At 38.7% G+C, this 16,790-nt stretch overlaps 1 protein-coding gene across 11 annotated transcripts in view; it reads left to right on the forward strand.

Annotated features, from left to right (window-relative positions):
* Window positions 1–16,790, forward strand: part of MON2 (MON2 homolog, regulator of endosome-to-Golgi trafficking) — a 121,117-nt gene that overhangs the window by 26,061 nt on the left and 78,266 nt on the right. For all 11 annotated transcript variants that reach the window (XR_011327823.1, XR_011327824.1, XM_069802282.1 and 8 more), the window contains exons 5-15: window positions 3,280–3,409; window positions 3,962–4,059; window positions 4,728–4,853; window positions 5,600–5,794; window positions 6,533–6,657; window positions 7,045–7,184; window positions 9,746–9,899; window positions 12,545–12,777; window positions 14,116–14,197; window positions 14,918–15,099; window positions 16,378–16,490. Coding sequence is in view for 9 of the 11 variants with exons in the window: in XM_069802282.1 (XP_069658383.1) it covers window positions 3,280–3,409; window positions 3,962–4,059; window positions 4,728–4,853; window positions 5,600–5,794; window positions 6,533–6,657; window positions 7,045–7,184; window positions 9,746–9,899; window positions 12,545–12,777; window positions 14,116–14,197; window positions 14,918–15,099; window positions 16,378–16,490 (1,578 nt within the window). In the remaining 2 variants the exon portion in view is untranslated. The remainder of the gene's footprint in view (window positions 1–3,279; window positions 3,410–3,961; window positions 4,060–4,727; window positions 4,854–5,599; window positions 5,795–6,532; window positions 6,658–7,044; window positions 7,185–9,745; window positions 9,900–12,544; window positions 12,778–14,115; window positions 14,198–14,917; window positions 15,100–16,377; window positions 16,491–16,790) is intronic.

Raw genomic sequence — 16,790 nt, forward strand, 5'->3', positions numbered from 1 at the left:
AAGAGGCAGATTAAATATTCTATAAGCGTCTGGGAGAAGACTCACAATTGCTAGCCCTTGTTCTTGTGGGGGACTTCAACTGACCAGATGTCTGCTGGAAATACAAGACGGCAGAGAGGAAACGGCCTAGGAGGTTCCTGGAGTGTGTGGAAGATAACCTCCTGACACAGCTGGTAGGTGAGCCAACTAGGGAAGGTGCCGTACTTGTTGTTTGTGAACAGAGAGGGACTTGTGGGTGATGTGATGGTTGGAGGCCACCTTGGGCATAGCAATCACGAAATGATAGAGTTTTCAATTCTTGGAGAAGTAAGACAGGGGTCAGTGGAACTGCTGCCTTGGACTTCTGGATGGCAGATTTGGCCTGTTTAGGAAACTGGTCGACAGAGTCCCTTTGGAGGCAGTCCTGAAGAGCAAAGGAGTCCAGGAAGGCTGGGCATTCTTCAAGAAGGAAATCTTAATGACACAGCAGGCCATCCCCATGTGCCAAAAGACGAGCTGGCGGGGAAGACCACTGGCCTGGCTGGACAGAGAGCTTTGGCTGGAACTTGGGGAAAAAAGGAGAGTTTATGAACTTTGGAAGAAGGAGCAGGCCTCTCAGGAGGACTATAAGGATGTCATGAGGTTTTGCAGGGAGAAAATTAGAAGGGCCAAAGCCCAACTAGACTTTCATCTGGCTACTGCTGTAAAAGACAATTAAAAATGTTTCTAGAAATACAAGGAGGGCTAAGGAGAATCTCCATCCTTTATTGGATGTGGGGGAAAACATAGTGACAAAGGATGAGGAAAAGGCTGAGGTACTTGATGCCTTCTTTGCCTCAGTCTTTAATAGTAAGACCAGTTGTTCTGTGGGTGCCCAGGCCCCTGAGCTGGAAGACGGGGATGGGGAGCAGAATGAAACCCCCATAATCCAAGGGGAAAGGGTTAGCGACCTGCTACACCATTTAGTCTATGGGGCTGGATGGGATCCACTCCAGGGAACTGAGGGGGCTGACAGAAGTGCTTACCAAGCCTCTTCTGTTTATCAGCAGTGCTGGCTAACTGGGGAGGTCCCAGTTGACTGGAAGTTAGCAAATGTGACGCTCATGTACAAGAAGGGCCGGAAGGAGGATCCAGGGAATTACAGGCCTGCCATTCTGACCTTCGTGCCAGGGAAGGTTATGGAGCAGATCATCTTGAGTGTCATCATGGGGCACATGCAGGACAACCAGGGGATCAGGCCCAGTCAGCATGGGTTCATGAAAGGCAGGTCCTGCTTGACCAACCTGATCTCCTTCTATGACCAGGTGACCCGCCTAGTGGATGAGGGAAAGGCTGTGGATGTTGTCTACCTGGACTTCAGTAAGGCCTTTGACACCGTTTCCCACAGCACTCTCCTGGAGAAACTGGCTGCTTGTGGTCTGGGAATGCGTACTCTTTGCTGGGTAAAAAAACTGGCTGGATAGCTGGGCCCAAAGAGTGGTGGTGAATGGGGTTAAATCCAGTTGGCGGCGGGTCACAAGTGGTGTTCCCCAGGTCTCGGTGTTGGGCCCCGTTCTGTTTAATATCTTTATCAGTGGTCTTGATGAGGGGATGGAGTGCACCCTCAGTAAGTTTGCAGACCACACCAAGCTGGGAGGCAGGGTCGATCTACCTGAGGGTAGGGAGGCTCTACAGAGAGATCTGGTCAGGCTGGATCGATGGGCTGAGGCCAACTGTATGAAGTTCAATAAGGCCAAGTGCCTGGTCCTGCACTTTGGTCACAACAACCCCATGCAGTGCTGCAGGCTTGGGGAAGAGTGGCTGGAAAGCTGCCCGGCAGAGAAAGACCTGGGGGTGCTGGTCGACAGCCAGCTGAATATGAGCCAGCAGTGTGCCCAGGTGGCCAAGAAGGCCAACAGCATGCTGGCCTGTATCAGAAATAGTGTGGCCAGCAGGAGCAGGGAGGTGATCATCCCCCTGTACTGGGCACTGGTGAGGCCGCACCTCGAGTCCTGTGTTCAGTTTTGGGCCCCTCACTGCAGGAAAGACATGGAGGTGCTGGAGCGTGTCCAGAGAAGGGCAACCAAGTTGGTGAGGGGCCTGGAGCACAAGTCTGATGAGGAGCAGCTGAGGGAGCTGGGGCTGTTTAGTCTGGAGAAGAGGAGGCTGAGGGGAGACCTTATCGCTCTCTACAACCACCTGAAAGGAGGGTGTAGTGAGGTGGGGGTTGGTCTTTTCTCCCAAGTAACAAGTGATAGGACGAGAGAAAATGGCCTCAAGTTGTGCCAGGGGAGGTTTAGACTGGATATTAGGAAAAATTTTTTTACTGAAAGGGTTGTCAAGCATTGGAACAGGCTGCCCAGGGGAAGTGGTTGAGTCACCATCCCTGGAGGGATTTAAAAGACCTGTAGATGTGGTGCTTAGGGACATGGTTTAGTAGTGGACTTGGCAATCTTAGGCTAATGGTTGGACTCAATGAACTTAAAGGTTTTTTCCAACCTAAACGATTCTATGATTCACCTAGAGAATCGTGCAGTGTCTTCCAAAAGCCCAGAAGTGTATGATTGTGTTGTAAAATTTCAAACTAAAATGGGGATACCATCTGAGCAGGGTCCACAAATCATTTACAGGAAAAAGAAGCTATCGCCGGGTGTGGTTGAGGTTCATGGAAGTGCAAGAACACAGAATAAGGACAAAAGAACAAGAAATACAGGTTTCACTACACATACAGATATTAATTTTCAAAGTTCATTATAAAATAAGTAAGTATTAATTTACGTGTTAGAGGTAATACAGAATCCAATGGGAAACAGTATTCAGGTCAGTGCTGGCACAATGACACATTAAAATGAGCACCTTAGGAATAATAGCAGACGAGGCAACATGGTTGTGAAAGTATTGTGATTTAACATAGGAGAGGAATGGTATTTTAGCTTTGGAGTTGACTGACCTCTCTGTGATTAACTGTATAATCCTAATGTCCTTTTAACATTAATATTCATGTAAGTTGTTTTATGTGGTTGATTACTGTATAGTCTCTGTATGATGATTGTAGTTTTATTGGCGTATCATAGTGTCTTCAGTTAATACCACTTTAGATTACCTTGGGGAGGATTACTGAAGAGGTTTTTGGCTAGGGTAATGTATAAAATTTATTCTGATTCTTCAAATTTAAAATTATTAAAACAAATATTTTTTTTCGGGCAACCTTTTGGCAAACTGTAGTGGAAAGCATTCCTCAATCGGCTTTCTTGACTCTTAGCTAAAAGATGAAAATATATTGTTGTAAGGTGGGTTTTTTTTTTTTCCCTTCTCTTTCAGGCAATTGTACTTTGTTTTCGATTGCACTTCACAAAAGATAATATAACAAATAATACTGCAGCAGCTACAGTGCGGCAGGTAGTTACTGTTGTATTTGAGAGAGTGGTTGCTGAAGATGAACGATACAAAGGTGGGCATTCTTCTTACTCTGCTTGCTTGTATTAACCTGTTTTTTGGACACACATCAGATGCTTATCTTTTTCAGATAAAGAAGTAGTAAAAAGTCTCTAAATGTTATTAAAAAAAATCACAGGCATTATTAATTTTTACTGTCTTTTATACATTTACTTGTATTCAAAGGAGATTAAATCCTTAGCTGTTGTGTCAGTCCATGTCAGTACAGCAATATATAAAACCCAGATTTTTTTTCAAGTTGTGAGAACTGGTCTTCAGGGTAGTATTGTGAAGGAATTTGAGGTGAGGGTGTCATTTGAGGTAAAGATAACTTAGATTACTGAGTGTGAAATACACGGCAGTAGTAGTTCTGAAGAGAAAATTTATTGGAAAGAAGTGCTTGGTATTGATGCTCTTTGGTATTCACTTGTGTTTATTTCTGTAGACATGATAAGTTGCAGAAGAATTACCTGACCATTCTCCTAGAATCTTTTTGTAACAACACTTAATGCATACTTGATTTTCAACAGTTCCTTTGTTCACAAAACCGATTTTTGTTTCTACACAGACACTGTTGACCAGCCAGTTGCAGTTCAAGGAAATAGTAACAGAAGATCTGTCAGTACACTGAAGCCATGTGCTAAAGATGCTTATATGCTTTTTCAGGTAGTTGGGGAGCATATATTTATACATTTGCAGTTACAACTTGGTGCTTCTACATCTCTGTAAGAAATTTCAAAAATTTGCTATTGGCGTATTGACAAGGTCCTTAACCAGAGTCTCAGGCTTTCTTATGGCGCATTTATTGTAATTGACAATGAAATGCTGTTTCCCAGGGAGATGATTGGAAAATGAAGACAAAGCAGCCTAGGAAAATGTTTTACTATAAATCTTAAATAATAGCTAAGCATGCATGTCTGCATTAAATTCAAGATTCTTTTTCCATGAACCAAATACTGCTACTGTAGTTCAGTCTTGCTTCTTGTGCTTGGTATTGTATATTAAAGTCAAGTATATAATGAAAAGTAGTAGCTGTATTCATCACGCCAATAAAAATCTTCTTGACTTAGCAAACTCACTGGTCTTGAGATATTTTTCGGGACAGGAATGAAGATAATTGCTACAAGTATACCAGCAAAATTTAAAATTTCTTTTAAGAAGTTTTTTGCTTAATAATTTATGTAAAAGAAGTATTTGAGGAAAAATTATGTTGAAATGGGAAGATTACTCATTGCAAAAGAGGGAGAGAGTGTAGATTTTGGTGTAGACTCAGAAAACTTATGGCGGTACAGGACTGTGCAGAAAATGTAAATGTTACTGTATTTCTTTTTAAGGATCTTTGTCAGTTAGTTAATGCTGATGCTCCCTACTGGCTTGTGGGTATGACAGAAATGACCCGGACATTTGGCCTCGAACTTCTTGAGTCAGTCCTCAATGACTTTCCACAAGTGTTTTTACAAGTGAGTAGTTCTTGGAGGGAAAATAGGAAGACTTTTGTTCACATGGGTAGTAAAATTTACACTTCGTTAACTCCTCTTTAATTTAGCATGAGTCCTACTTTTCAAAAGAACTTGTAGCTTTTACATGTTGGGGTTTTATGATATAAAAGTAGTGTGTGCTTTTCGTCCACTTTTTCTATTTTTATACACTTTATTCTTGCATTTTGTCAAGCATGTTGTACTGTTTCACTTTTTTTTTGCCATTTATATCTTCTCCAGAGATGCATTTTCTTATCTTGCGTGATTTATGACAGCTCTGTAACTTAGTTCGTGGCATTGTTATTTCTATGAAAACATTAACCTCGCCCCACTTGCAAAGCAGCAAGAATCATGACTATGAATTGTGTGGATCTACTGCATATAAATGCACCATGATCCTACAGTAACACATTTTAGCAGACAGTAGCTAAATAAAAAAATTAAATATATAATAAATGATGTATTAGCAGCCTATTTCAGTTTGCAAAATACAGGAAGAGGGGTGCATGGTATGAACCTGACCATGTCATTTCATCATGCTTTGTCGTAGCTTTACAATGGTGTCTGTCGTTCTTCCTTTTCATTTCCTGAGTGTGTAATTTATACCAACATTTACATGACTTCAGAGTGCTTGGTCATAACAGTAAATGTAAATAAGATGCATAATCAGAGCTACTCGTAGCAATTAAAGAATATCTACTTATAATTTGTTGTGTTTTCTTTTTCAGCATCAGGAATTCAGTTTTCTTCTTAAAGAAAGGGTATGCCCTCTTGTTATAAAGCTCTTCTCCCCAAATATCAAATTCAGGCAAGGTTCCAGCACATCATCTTCCCCAGCACCAGTGGAAAAACCATACTTCCCCATCTGCATGCGTTTGCTGAGAGTAGTTTCTGTTTTGATTAAGCAGTTTTACAGTTTGCTGGTAAGAATGTTCAAATTTTCTTTATGCAATTCTGTTTTTCTGTGTATGTGCCAGTACTGTGATCAGAAATAGTATAAATTAGTTCTTGGGAACTGTTGATGTATACTGAAGGAAGAAAAGTCTAAATATTCTTTTCCTCTTACGTGTATTTGTTTACATGTATTCTACATGTATGATTTTATTAAACATGGGCTTGTATAAATTCTCAGAGTAGATTAGCTGTTCTCTTTTCTGTACTTAACTGCCTTTCAGTTAAAGTTTTGGGAACCTTTTGATCTTACGTTGTTTGCCTGGCTTGAGATAATGTTAATTGCTGTGCCTTGTTAATACTTGCTAAGATGCTTTTGACTTGTGTTGCTAAAGCTGTTGACAGAATGTGCATAAAAACCGCATGTTCAGCTGTTCTTACCTCACAAATTTTAGATATTTGCTAAAAAAAAGATTTTTTTCAGTTACATTGGTTTACTGTAGCACATGCAAGAACTTTAATGCGATGTCTGTGAGGAATTTAACTCCTTCAATACAATTGCATATGTGGTGTTAGCTTGGCAAAAAAATTATTATTATTAGGTATTCTTTTTATATAATTTTGAGTAAATGCTTGTTGAAGGGGTTTTTTAGATCCTGTGCAAAACTTGCTGGGATGGAACTCCTAAGATGAAACAGAAGTTTTTTGGAGAAAATATTTTGTAGGAGCCTTTTTCTTTTGATTTAATAGCTATAAACTGTATCTTTTAGGTAACAGAATGTGAAATCTTCCTGTCATTGCTCGTTAAGTTTCTGGATGCAGACAAACCACAGTGGCTAAGAGCTGTTGCGGTAGAATCTATTCACAGGCTTTGTGTGCAGCCTCAGCTATTAAGGTATTAAATATGTTAAGTTTCCCTTCCACATAAAATTTAAGAATTTTTCTTTTTTTTTCTCAGTGGAAAATGCTTCTTAAAACACTGTAAATATTTAGAAACTTAAATGCAATAAACTCTTCAAGATAATTTTTTTATAAAGCACTAGGCAATGCTTATTATCCAGGAAGGGCTGAATTACAGTTTTCTGAGTATTCCAAACCCTCTTGGTCTTACCAGTGTCAAAGGAGCATTTACCTAAAACTAAATATTATTATTTACCTAAATACTTGCAGTTAAAATGTGCTTTTAGTCTACAGATTGGAGGGGAGTGGGAAGTTGCTGGAAAATATGCTTTTAGTACCTAATTTGTCAAATACTTACTGTATTTTATAAAATACTTTCCAGGTCCTTTTGTCAATCGTATGATATGAAGCAACATTCCACAAAAGTTTTCCGTGATATTGTGAATGCACTGGGGTCCTTCATCCAGTCACTATTTCTTGTGCCAAGCACAGGGAACACATCAGTGATGCCAAACCAAACTGGTAAAGCTTTGTCCTTGCTATCATTTTAATTTTCCAGCATTTTCTTGTAATAATAAATTCTGATTTGATTCAGTATATACATTTGGCTTGGTACAGTTCTGTACTTTCATGCTCATTGTTCATTGAGGTGTTCATTGAGATGAAAAGCTAGCTTGAGGAAAAACTAGTGTTTTCAGGTCTGGTACAACAGGTGATTTTATCTACCTGTGTTGTGGGGAAGATGTAGCCCACAGTCAGCAGAGCAGTGCTGCTGCATTTGTATCTGCTTCTACAGCAACCAAGCTCCTTGGTTCACTACTCATCTGAGGGAAATTCTGGGGGAATTATTTCCAACTTCTGACTATAACAAATCTGATTTCTGTCTCCTTGTGTGGGGATGTCATTTATGGCAGCGTGCAAGTGAAGTAGTAAGACAGCGTGTGTTTGCTTCCTCCTGGGAGGCAATAGCTAATTCTTCTGTATGTTCAGGGGCAAAACTGGACTGATGAAGCCAAGAGGTAGAAAGAAAGATCTGTTTTACAGATGATCTTTGCTTTTCCTGTAAGCTGAAAACAGTCAGTTACTGAAACTAAACTTGATTGTCTTTTCTTGCAGCCAGGGTTTTGGCATTTCACTAGGTATATCTTTATTTCTAGAAGAAGAAATGGTCCTCCTGTTAATGCTTTTGCAGGTGTTTATGTCCGAGTTAAGGCTCTCTGCTTCTTCCCATAGTTCTGGAAGCAGAGGCCTCAGCAACAAACAAAATAAAAACAATTTCGAAGGGTGTCTTTTGACATGCCCTCTTAAAAGAGATAATAAACAGATAAAGTATAATTATTATCAATCATATCTACTATTAAACTAATAAACATTAAAAAGTCTGGGTTTAGACTCACACCTTCCAGGGTTCAATCATGAAGTCTGAATTCCAAGTTGGTGTTAGCATTGATAATGTGAAAAAATTTGTGTCAGTAGCGGTTGTTCAATAGTGGGCTGTATGGAAGCTGATAGAACATTTCTGTCAGTATTATTTCTGGGTTAGTTTAATCCACTTAAGGTAAATCAGGAGAGCGCTTTTCATCGTGTAACATGCACATATAAGAAGACATTCTAAAATACTCATTCCCCTGAAAACTTAAATTTTGCCTTCGTTTGAAACAGCACTGCAGTAGGGTCATACCCTTAGTGCTGTTGTTATTTCTCTGGCTTACTGTTGCAGTTTGTTTTCTCCTTTACATTTTCACTACTTCTTTCTGCCCGAGTATTTCTCATGTGTCTTTCTCATGCATTTGTCTTTCTGCCACTTTTCCTCCTATGGCCATGTCTAACATGCAAAAAGCAGGTCAATGCAACCTAACTTTCAAACTGAGTCTTCTGATTATAACGATAGTCCTGTTGTAGCAGGCTGTCTTGTACACCTGTAGTTGGCTTTTGAGCCTCAGTTTTGCAACAAGGTAGCTGTTTCATAGAAGTTGAATGCTGCATCTACCTAAGTTTTGTGTCACTTTTATTATACTGGTGTAATGTAAGCTTTTTTACCACTTTAAGGAGTTATGTTGATATAAAAATAGTTATATGTGTCTGCTCAGTGGTATCACAGAAAATGACACCGGTATAACTGTGTTTGTGTTAGTGGCAGTGTTTGGTTAACCATTTCTGTTTAGCAGTATGGTTTTGTTGTTTCAGTCTATTAAGCTTTACTGTGTTAAAGTGTATACATAGGCTTCTGTGTGTATTCATATTGCCTAAATTAGTAATTTAATCTCCCTGCACGTTAAAAGCGAGCACATGAAAATGGCAGTTGTTACACTGATGTATTACATGCTGTGAGTCGCCTTCTTGGCAACTCTGCCCTTCTTTCCCCATTGTCTGTACAGAGAGAGTCTTGAACTTGTGGTACTTACTCCTAGTAAGTATAGACCTCCTTCTATATGTAGCAAGTCTTATATATACAGAATTCCTTTTATTTGCTTTTTTTGGCTTCTTGAATTGGAACCAACGTTTGTTTCCTCCTAGCTGTTGGTTGGCACGTTGTCAGCTCTTCCCTGGTGTGGTTTGTTTTCTTCTACCTTGGCATGGAACAGATTCAAACGTTGCAGTTCTCTTTGAGAACTTTTACATTTCTGAAATCTTTAAAGTTTGTGTTGATCTCTTTCCTTGGAATGACTAACCTCTCTTTCCTACTAGTGAGTTCTAGATGCAACTATTCAAATAATCCTTAACTTTTAAATATCTGTCAGACTCTTCACTAAAATATATATTGTTTTCTTAAGACCACGTAAGTTTAGTTCGTTCACAGAATCTTATGAATGCTGCTGTACCTTTCACAGAAACATTTTATTCTGGCTGAAAATAAGGCAGTTGGCATCAATCAACTGTGCTTCTTGAACTGATTGCTTTGCACATAAGATTGTGTTTTAGACAGCAGAGGGAGCTCAAAAATTGTGTTGTTGTTGGTTTTTGTTATTGAGCAGGACATCTCATATTAATCTGTGTATCTCAAAAATTAAATATAGAAAAAGGATGTTTGCTGATCACTAAAATGAGATTAGTTAATTTTATCAGTTTGTTTTTTGGAACAGGAAGCAATGCATCGGGGAATACTGGCTCAGCACAGACTAACCCGGGAGTGCTTGGAATGGGAGGAGGTGCAACTGTATTACCTGCTTTTGAGTACAGAGGCACTTGGATACCTATCCTGAATGTAACAGTACAAGGCAGTGCTAAAGCTACCTAGTAAGTACCTCTATCTTTTTGAAAATATATATAAGAAATGTTTTAATGTCCAACTTGACGGTTTAAGGATTTTTTTTATTAGTGAATATTGAGGTCTTGATTTCTCTGGCATTGAAGTGTATTATGGATTTTCTTTTTGTTGGTGCCATGAGGTCTTCTGATATTTTGCTATTTTGTATGAATGCTCTGGATTCTGATCCAAATGTCCCCTATGGCTTTAGCATCTGTTGGATTTTTTTCTATCATACTGTTGCTGTATTAACTCTTCACTTTTAGGCCTCACTACAGTGTATAACAATATTAGAATATCTTTTGCTGGGTTGTGTAATGGCAAATATTAGGGGCATTAAGCAAATGGGACAGCAGTGGGAGTGAAAAATAGCTTTCTTACACCAGCTTTACTGTATTTACAGTTTTTATTGAATGGGATATTGTGGTAGATATTGGCCAGGTTGTTATTCCAAACAATATATTGACCTATATATGAAGGTTAGACTGTGAATGCTTCTTAGAGTGACCAATTATTTTGTCGTGACTTTGTATAATGGAGATGGTGCTCTCAGTTTAGAGCTGTGAATACTACATTACTTTTGAAATAGTGGAATTTTTTTCATGACCATTGAAGGTCAATCTCTTCCAAATTGAAAGTTACTTGTACAGCCCGTGAAATTTTGGCATACAAATAATACTCAGTGAAATCAGCAAATAGCCTGGATCTCAATGCTTTTTTTTTAAGGTAGAAACTCCTTTTTCTGCCTTTGAGACTCAGAAGGATAAATTCATCCTCAGATTTCAATAGTTTAACTTGTTATGTGTTGACTTGGCTTTTTGTTCCAGCAGTGGCCATGAATGTTATTTTAGATTACCTGACTGTTCTCAGGAAATGCAAATTTTTAACAAAAGTGGATGAAAGCTAGGTCATGCTTTGGCCAGCTAATAACACCTCCTGCTTTTCTTCCTTTTCTTTTCTCTTACTTTATATTCTTAACTGGCTCAAGGACATTGCAGTCACCATCACAGTCTCCTGTGCTGCATTGAACTTGCTTGTATCTTTACCTTTGGATCCCTTAGTGACTCCATGATTCCCTCTGAGTAATTTTTGCATTCTTTTTTTCTTTTGTGTAAGATTGCAGAATTGTTGCTAGCATGTCATGTCAGCAGTTTTTCTCCTATCTTGTACGTTTGTCGTCCTTGCATGTAAGGAGATGACTAACTGTAACTGTAGATTTGGGTCACATCCTAGCACTGATTCTCTCTTACTGCTGCCATTAGATTTTCAGACAATGGCCACATCTTGTATTTCTACACAACAATTTAACTGAAGATAAGAATTGTGAACAGAGCTAGCAGAGTCTTTTTGCCAGTGTGGGCCTGTCTCTTCCCAGACCACTCTGCCTTGTCTTCCTCTTTACATGAGGAAGTAAGTATTTTTTTTAGAGGAATAGACAAAGATTATTCAAAATTTTTCATGGCCATTCCCATGTAACTGTAACAACTCGCTTCATTTATTCAGCAGTTTGCTTTGCAGTCTTTGAAAGTAAGAGTACATGACCTCTACCTCACAGGTACATTGTAACTATAAAACCCATTAATAATTTTAACAGAGCCATAGATATGTACACACTTACTTGTAGACAGAGGGTGAAATGTTGACCATTTGATTTCCCTATACTGCCTATGCCCCCAGATATCTAAGGCAGCCATCTGCAGCAAATTAGAGGTAATAGCTGAAGTGTTATGTGTTTGGGAGAAGGAAACTCCTTTGTGCAGAAAAGAGTGGTAACACTACAGTACAAAAGTGTCTTTGGTATATAGTAGCTGGAATGCCTGGCCCTTTTAAAGAGAAGTTTGTAGAGCAAATGATGAAATAGTGGTTGTTGGGGTAGCAGGTAGTTTTTGTAACAGACTGTCTCTCCTTGTGTAGTTGCTGCTGCTGTGGCAGCTAGAATCTGTTTCCTGCTGGATTTGTAACTCAGCAGTGCTTTATGTACATTTAAAGTAAAATATGAAGAAAAGCGGCAACGAGGCTGCAGTTCCAGCATAATGATGTTTTAATTGAATGGTTTTCAGCAGTGAATCATGTAGACATTTATTCTTTGTACAAATATCTTCCATTGTTTACCTATGCATGTAGGTGATGAATATTTGGTTATATATTATCTAGCTATGACAGGCTTTTCTGGTCATATGGACTCAATAATGGAACATCTGATTGTTCTCAATTTGTTATAACTATGTTCACAGTGTCATGACTTCCTGACCTATTTCCTCTGTTGTTCCTATGTCCTTGTGTTCTGAATAGGTTCTGTTGCAGTGGCTTGAAGTAAAATAATAATATAAGTAGAATAATTCATTCAGTGATGCTTGCTTACATGTGTTAATTTTTTAAAATATTTATTTGCAGATCTAAATACAGTGCTCAGGGTTTGTACTCTTTCATTTACTATTTTATTTAGTGACTCATTTACTCTTTTACTTAATGACTTGATTAATCAAGGAATTTTTTTTCTTGAGTTGCTATAAATCTTGAAGGATGGTGTTTGGGGCCTGTTTGTACTTAACATTCATTTGCAATCTTGTTCTTTTGTTACCGTTTTTAATCACAGTGGTACTATTACATGCTTGTCATGCTTTCATTTTTTTAGTTTGGAAATGCTGGACAAAGTAGAGCCACCTACGATTCCTGAAGGCTATGCCATGTCAGTGGCATTTCACTGTTTACTGGATCTTGTCCGTGGTATCACTGCCATGATTGAAGGAGAGTTGGGAGAAGCAGAAACAGTCAGTCAAAGCACAACAGAGACAACTTCATTACCAGCACAGTCTTCAGAGCAGCAAGACTTGCAGTCTGTATCTGACCAAACAGAGAAAGAACTAGGTATTTGAAAATGCAAACACTATATAAAATACAGCAGTTTTACATAAAGCAGGATTAAAATAGTTCATGCTTTGTTGCTTAAATTTATTGTTTCTAAATCATATATTAAAACTTTTAATGAAGTGGGTTTTGGTTGGGGGGGGTTGGTGTGGTATTTGGTGGGTTTGTTTTTTTGAGGTTTTTTTTGTGTAATGGGACAGCAGTAGTCTCTAAAAAAAAAAATAAATACTTGACTTGAAGCACTGCTTCTGTCCTTGGTCCTTATAGCACCTTGGCCATAGACTCCTTGTGGTCTATTAATGCTGTTTTACGTGTATGTGCATGGGATGTGAGGGAGAGAGAACAGGCATTCTGTTCTCCAGAACTACTATTCTGCTTTTCTGTGTCCTTAATTCTGCTTAACACTGAGATCCAAGGTTGCAAGAGACAACCTGACGGAGAGAAATTTGGCAGTTATGACCACATTAAAAGAAAAATGTATTTCTAGTACCAAGATAAAAAGATGATCATTTTAATGGAGAGATTTTAAACAAGATTGAAGTATTTAGGGAAGAACTTCTTGAAAAGCAGAACTAGTAGGATCTGAGGCTTGTATTTTGTGCACCATGTGAGGAGTCTGTACATGTACGTACAGAAAGACTTGGCTCTCCGGAGTGGTTTTGGCTTGTGTCCCGGGAAGCAGAGACCGTAGCGCAGCGGTCGGTACCGCGGCCCCGCCGGTGCAGCGGGACGGACGGATGGTGCAGCGGGACGGACGGATGGACGGACGGACGGGGTTTGTCCCAAGCGCTGCCCGCGGCCTCGGTGCTGTGGAGCTCTCCGTGGTGCTGCAGGCAGCACCAGCTCAGCCCAGGCTCGGGGCAGGTTAAAGGTCTGTTGGACCTGTATTTTTTTTTCTATTAAAGAAATGAAAAAATATGGAGAATTATAAATACCAGGGGAGAGTATTTTTCCTTCGCTGTAAAATTTCAGTGAGTTTCTTGTCCCACATTTATACACTTCTGAATGTTTATTTTTACAGACAAAGATTAAAAATAGTTATGTATACCTCTAAGGTTTGGGGGTTTTTTTGTGTGTGGTGGGTGATGCTGGTGTAATTTAGAATAAGCATTGCCTTGGTGACATTTGTACTTTAGCAGTGTTACTTTAAATGCAGCTCCTTAAATGGTACTGGTGTGAGTGTGTTTGTATATACACACATATGTGTCTGTGTAAACATGCATATAAAAATGCACTTTAAAAGGTGCTGTAGGAGGCATTTTGTTTGTGATTTAATTGAAAGTTATTGAGAAAAATACTGTGTTTCTGCTATAAAGAAATATATGTATTTCTTTCAAGTTAGCAGAGCTGTATGGGAAGAAATGGTGAATGCTTGTTGGTGTGGTCTTCTGGCTGCTTTATCCCTCCTACTTGATGCAAGGTATTTGGTCTTTCATTTCTCTTGATTTTTCCAATGATGACATTCCCAGCTATATGTTGAACTGACTTGATACCAGTCAAGTTGATGGTTTTATGAGAGCGCACTTCTCATGGCAACAGAGCAGACAGGTTTGTGGGTTAGTGATGGCTAGACTGAGTGAGGATCTGTTAAGAGTAAATGACACAGAAGTCTCCAGAAGCCTATCATCAACCTTTAATGTATTTCAATGCAGAACAATTAATTAACATTTTCAAAAGCTTGCATTTAAACTATTTACATTATTTTTACTCCTTTTTACTTTGAGTGAATGCTTCAATACACTGAAGTAATTCTATATGTCCTGATTACTGTTGATAAGAGACTAAATAATGTCTTGGTGCTTGTTAGTACTATGCAGTCTTTGAAGTGGAAAAGCTATTTACTAGGTAATAACTTTGGTAACTTAATTGTCTCTTTCAAAGAGTCTTTTGTTATCAAACACCATTTTCTGAAATTAGTGTTAAATACCTCCTCATACTCTCCTTTGCCAAGTCAGTCAAAACTAACGACCAGTTTTATAGGAAATGGTTCTGAGGAATTTTGTTGATTGGTTATGCTTGCTCTTCAGTATTTATAGTGTTGACAGGTTTAAAGTATACGTTCTCACTGCTTTCAGTTTTGTTTAGCTGCCTGCTTCTGTGCCATGGATTAATTCTTACTAAATAATGTGTACTCTTTCAGTACTGATGAAGCTGCCACTGAAAATATTCTAAAAGCAGAATTGAACATGGCTGCACTTTGTGGAAGACTGGGTCTTGTAACATCAAGAGATGCGTTTATCACTGCCATTTGCAAAGGATCCTTGCCTCCTCACTATGCCCTTACTGTACTAAATAACACAACTGCAGCTCTGTCCAGCAAATGTAAGTATATAGGTTTTCCTTAATTGTGTTTCCATGCATTGTCCTCTAAACCCAATTTTTTTCAGGATGTGATTGCAAAGATAGGCAACTGTAGTATTTGGATATACTAAATTGTTAGAATCCTCAGACAGGATCTAGACCGCCTGCTTTCCAGAACTGATTAGTCTTGCAGCATCTGCTGGGTATCATTCTAGTCAACCTAAAACTTCCTGAATGCTTAGCATATATCAGAAGTTCATATTCTACAGAGATCTGTCTGTCATCCTAACAGATCTGTTAGGATGTCATTAAGGCATGCAAATTCTGAAAACATCTCTGGGTGACTTAGGTAATTAAGAGTTGGCTAGAACATCCTGCATTTGTGGTGTACTACAGTCTTTCCTACAACTGTCTAGTGATGGTAGTCCTTACTATGTAAATGGAAGGTCTTAAGTTCTAGACTCTGTTCAGCTTACAAGAGGTTGAATTGATGCTTCCCACATCTTGAGAGAATGTTGTAATTCATGGGATATGCCAGTTGCAGATGTACTCTGTTTCTAATTTTGAAAATTAATTACTATGTACTGAGAAATGCAACTACCTGGAGAATATGCAGATGGGCCTAACATTAGACCTCTTAATTTAAAACAAAAATACCTTAGTCTGGGAACAAGGACCAGTGCCTTTACTCCAGCCCACAAGCTAAGTGCATTACTAGATCGTAAGTCTGTGAAGCAGTATACGTGACTGAGCTACATTAATCTCTATGAAAATGAAGCAGTGAACTTAAGTTATTTTATATAGGTTACTCTTCATTTTACAGGTGAGTTATAAAATGGGTGTACTGAAGTCCTGTATTGCAAAAATATCATGACATAGCATTTATGACATCTTCATTTTCTGAGTGCGCTAGTACAATGGTAGCACACAGTGATACCATTTACGCACAATTGTCACAGATACCTGAGTTGAGGCATAGTCTAATGCTCGTATTTTAGTGCAAATAGTTCAGTCTCAACATAAAATGTATTAATGTATTGCAAGAAATATCTAATAGTTAGTGAGAAGAAGTAATTACTGGCTCCTTTAACTCCGTAAGGCTTGAGGTTGTATTACATAATAATTAAATACAACTAAATTACATAATAATCTAAATACAACTAAAGGTCTCAAAGTGAGCTACCTTAAAGCTAATACTGTGAAAAAATTCTCTGGAGTGTGTTTGCCAGGAAGTGATTGTTACTACAAGTAAGTACTGGATTTTAAATTCAGATTCTTTTATTTTCAATTTTCCTCTAGCATATTCCATTCAGGGACAGAATGTTCAAATGATCAGTCCCTCAAGTGAATCTCATCAGCAAGTTGTAGCAGTAGGGCAACCCTTAGCTCTTCAGCCACAGGGAACAGTAATGGTAAGTACAATTTGTAAGTCATCTCATCCTGCTTAACTGTTTCTTTCTGCATCTCAATGTGTCTCAAAAATAAACAACAGATAAACCGCATTCTTACAAATAATGGTTATCTGAAATATTATTCTACACTTTTAGTTTGGAACAGCCCTGGACAGCAAAGTTCTCTAACTGTAAAGAAGACTTACTCTTGTTATCTGCCTCTTAGCTCAGCAGCTCCCATCCATTCCGTTTGAAAACCCTAGGGCTCAGCTCTGTTATGCGCCTGTTTGTGAAGGTTCGCTTATTTGGTTTTTTTAAGAT

Source organism: Haliaeetus albicilla, chromosome 14 (assembly GCF_947461875.1).
Source record: "Haliaeetus albicilla chromosome 14, bHalAlb1.1, whole genome shotgun sequence".
In the NCBI taxonomy this organism is placed as follows: domain Eukaryota; kingdom Metazoa; phylum Chordata; class Aves; order Accipitriformes; family Accipitridae; genus Haliaeetus; species Haliaeetus albicilla.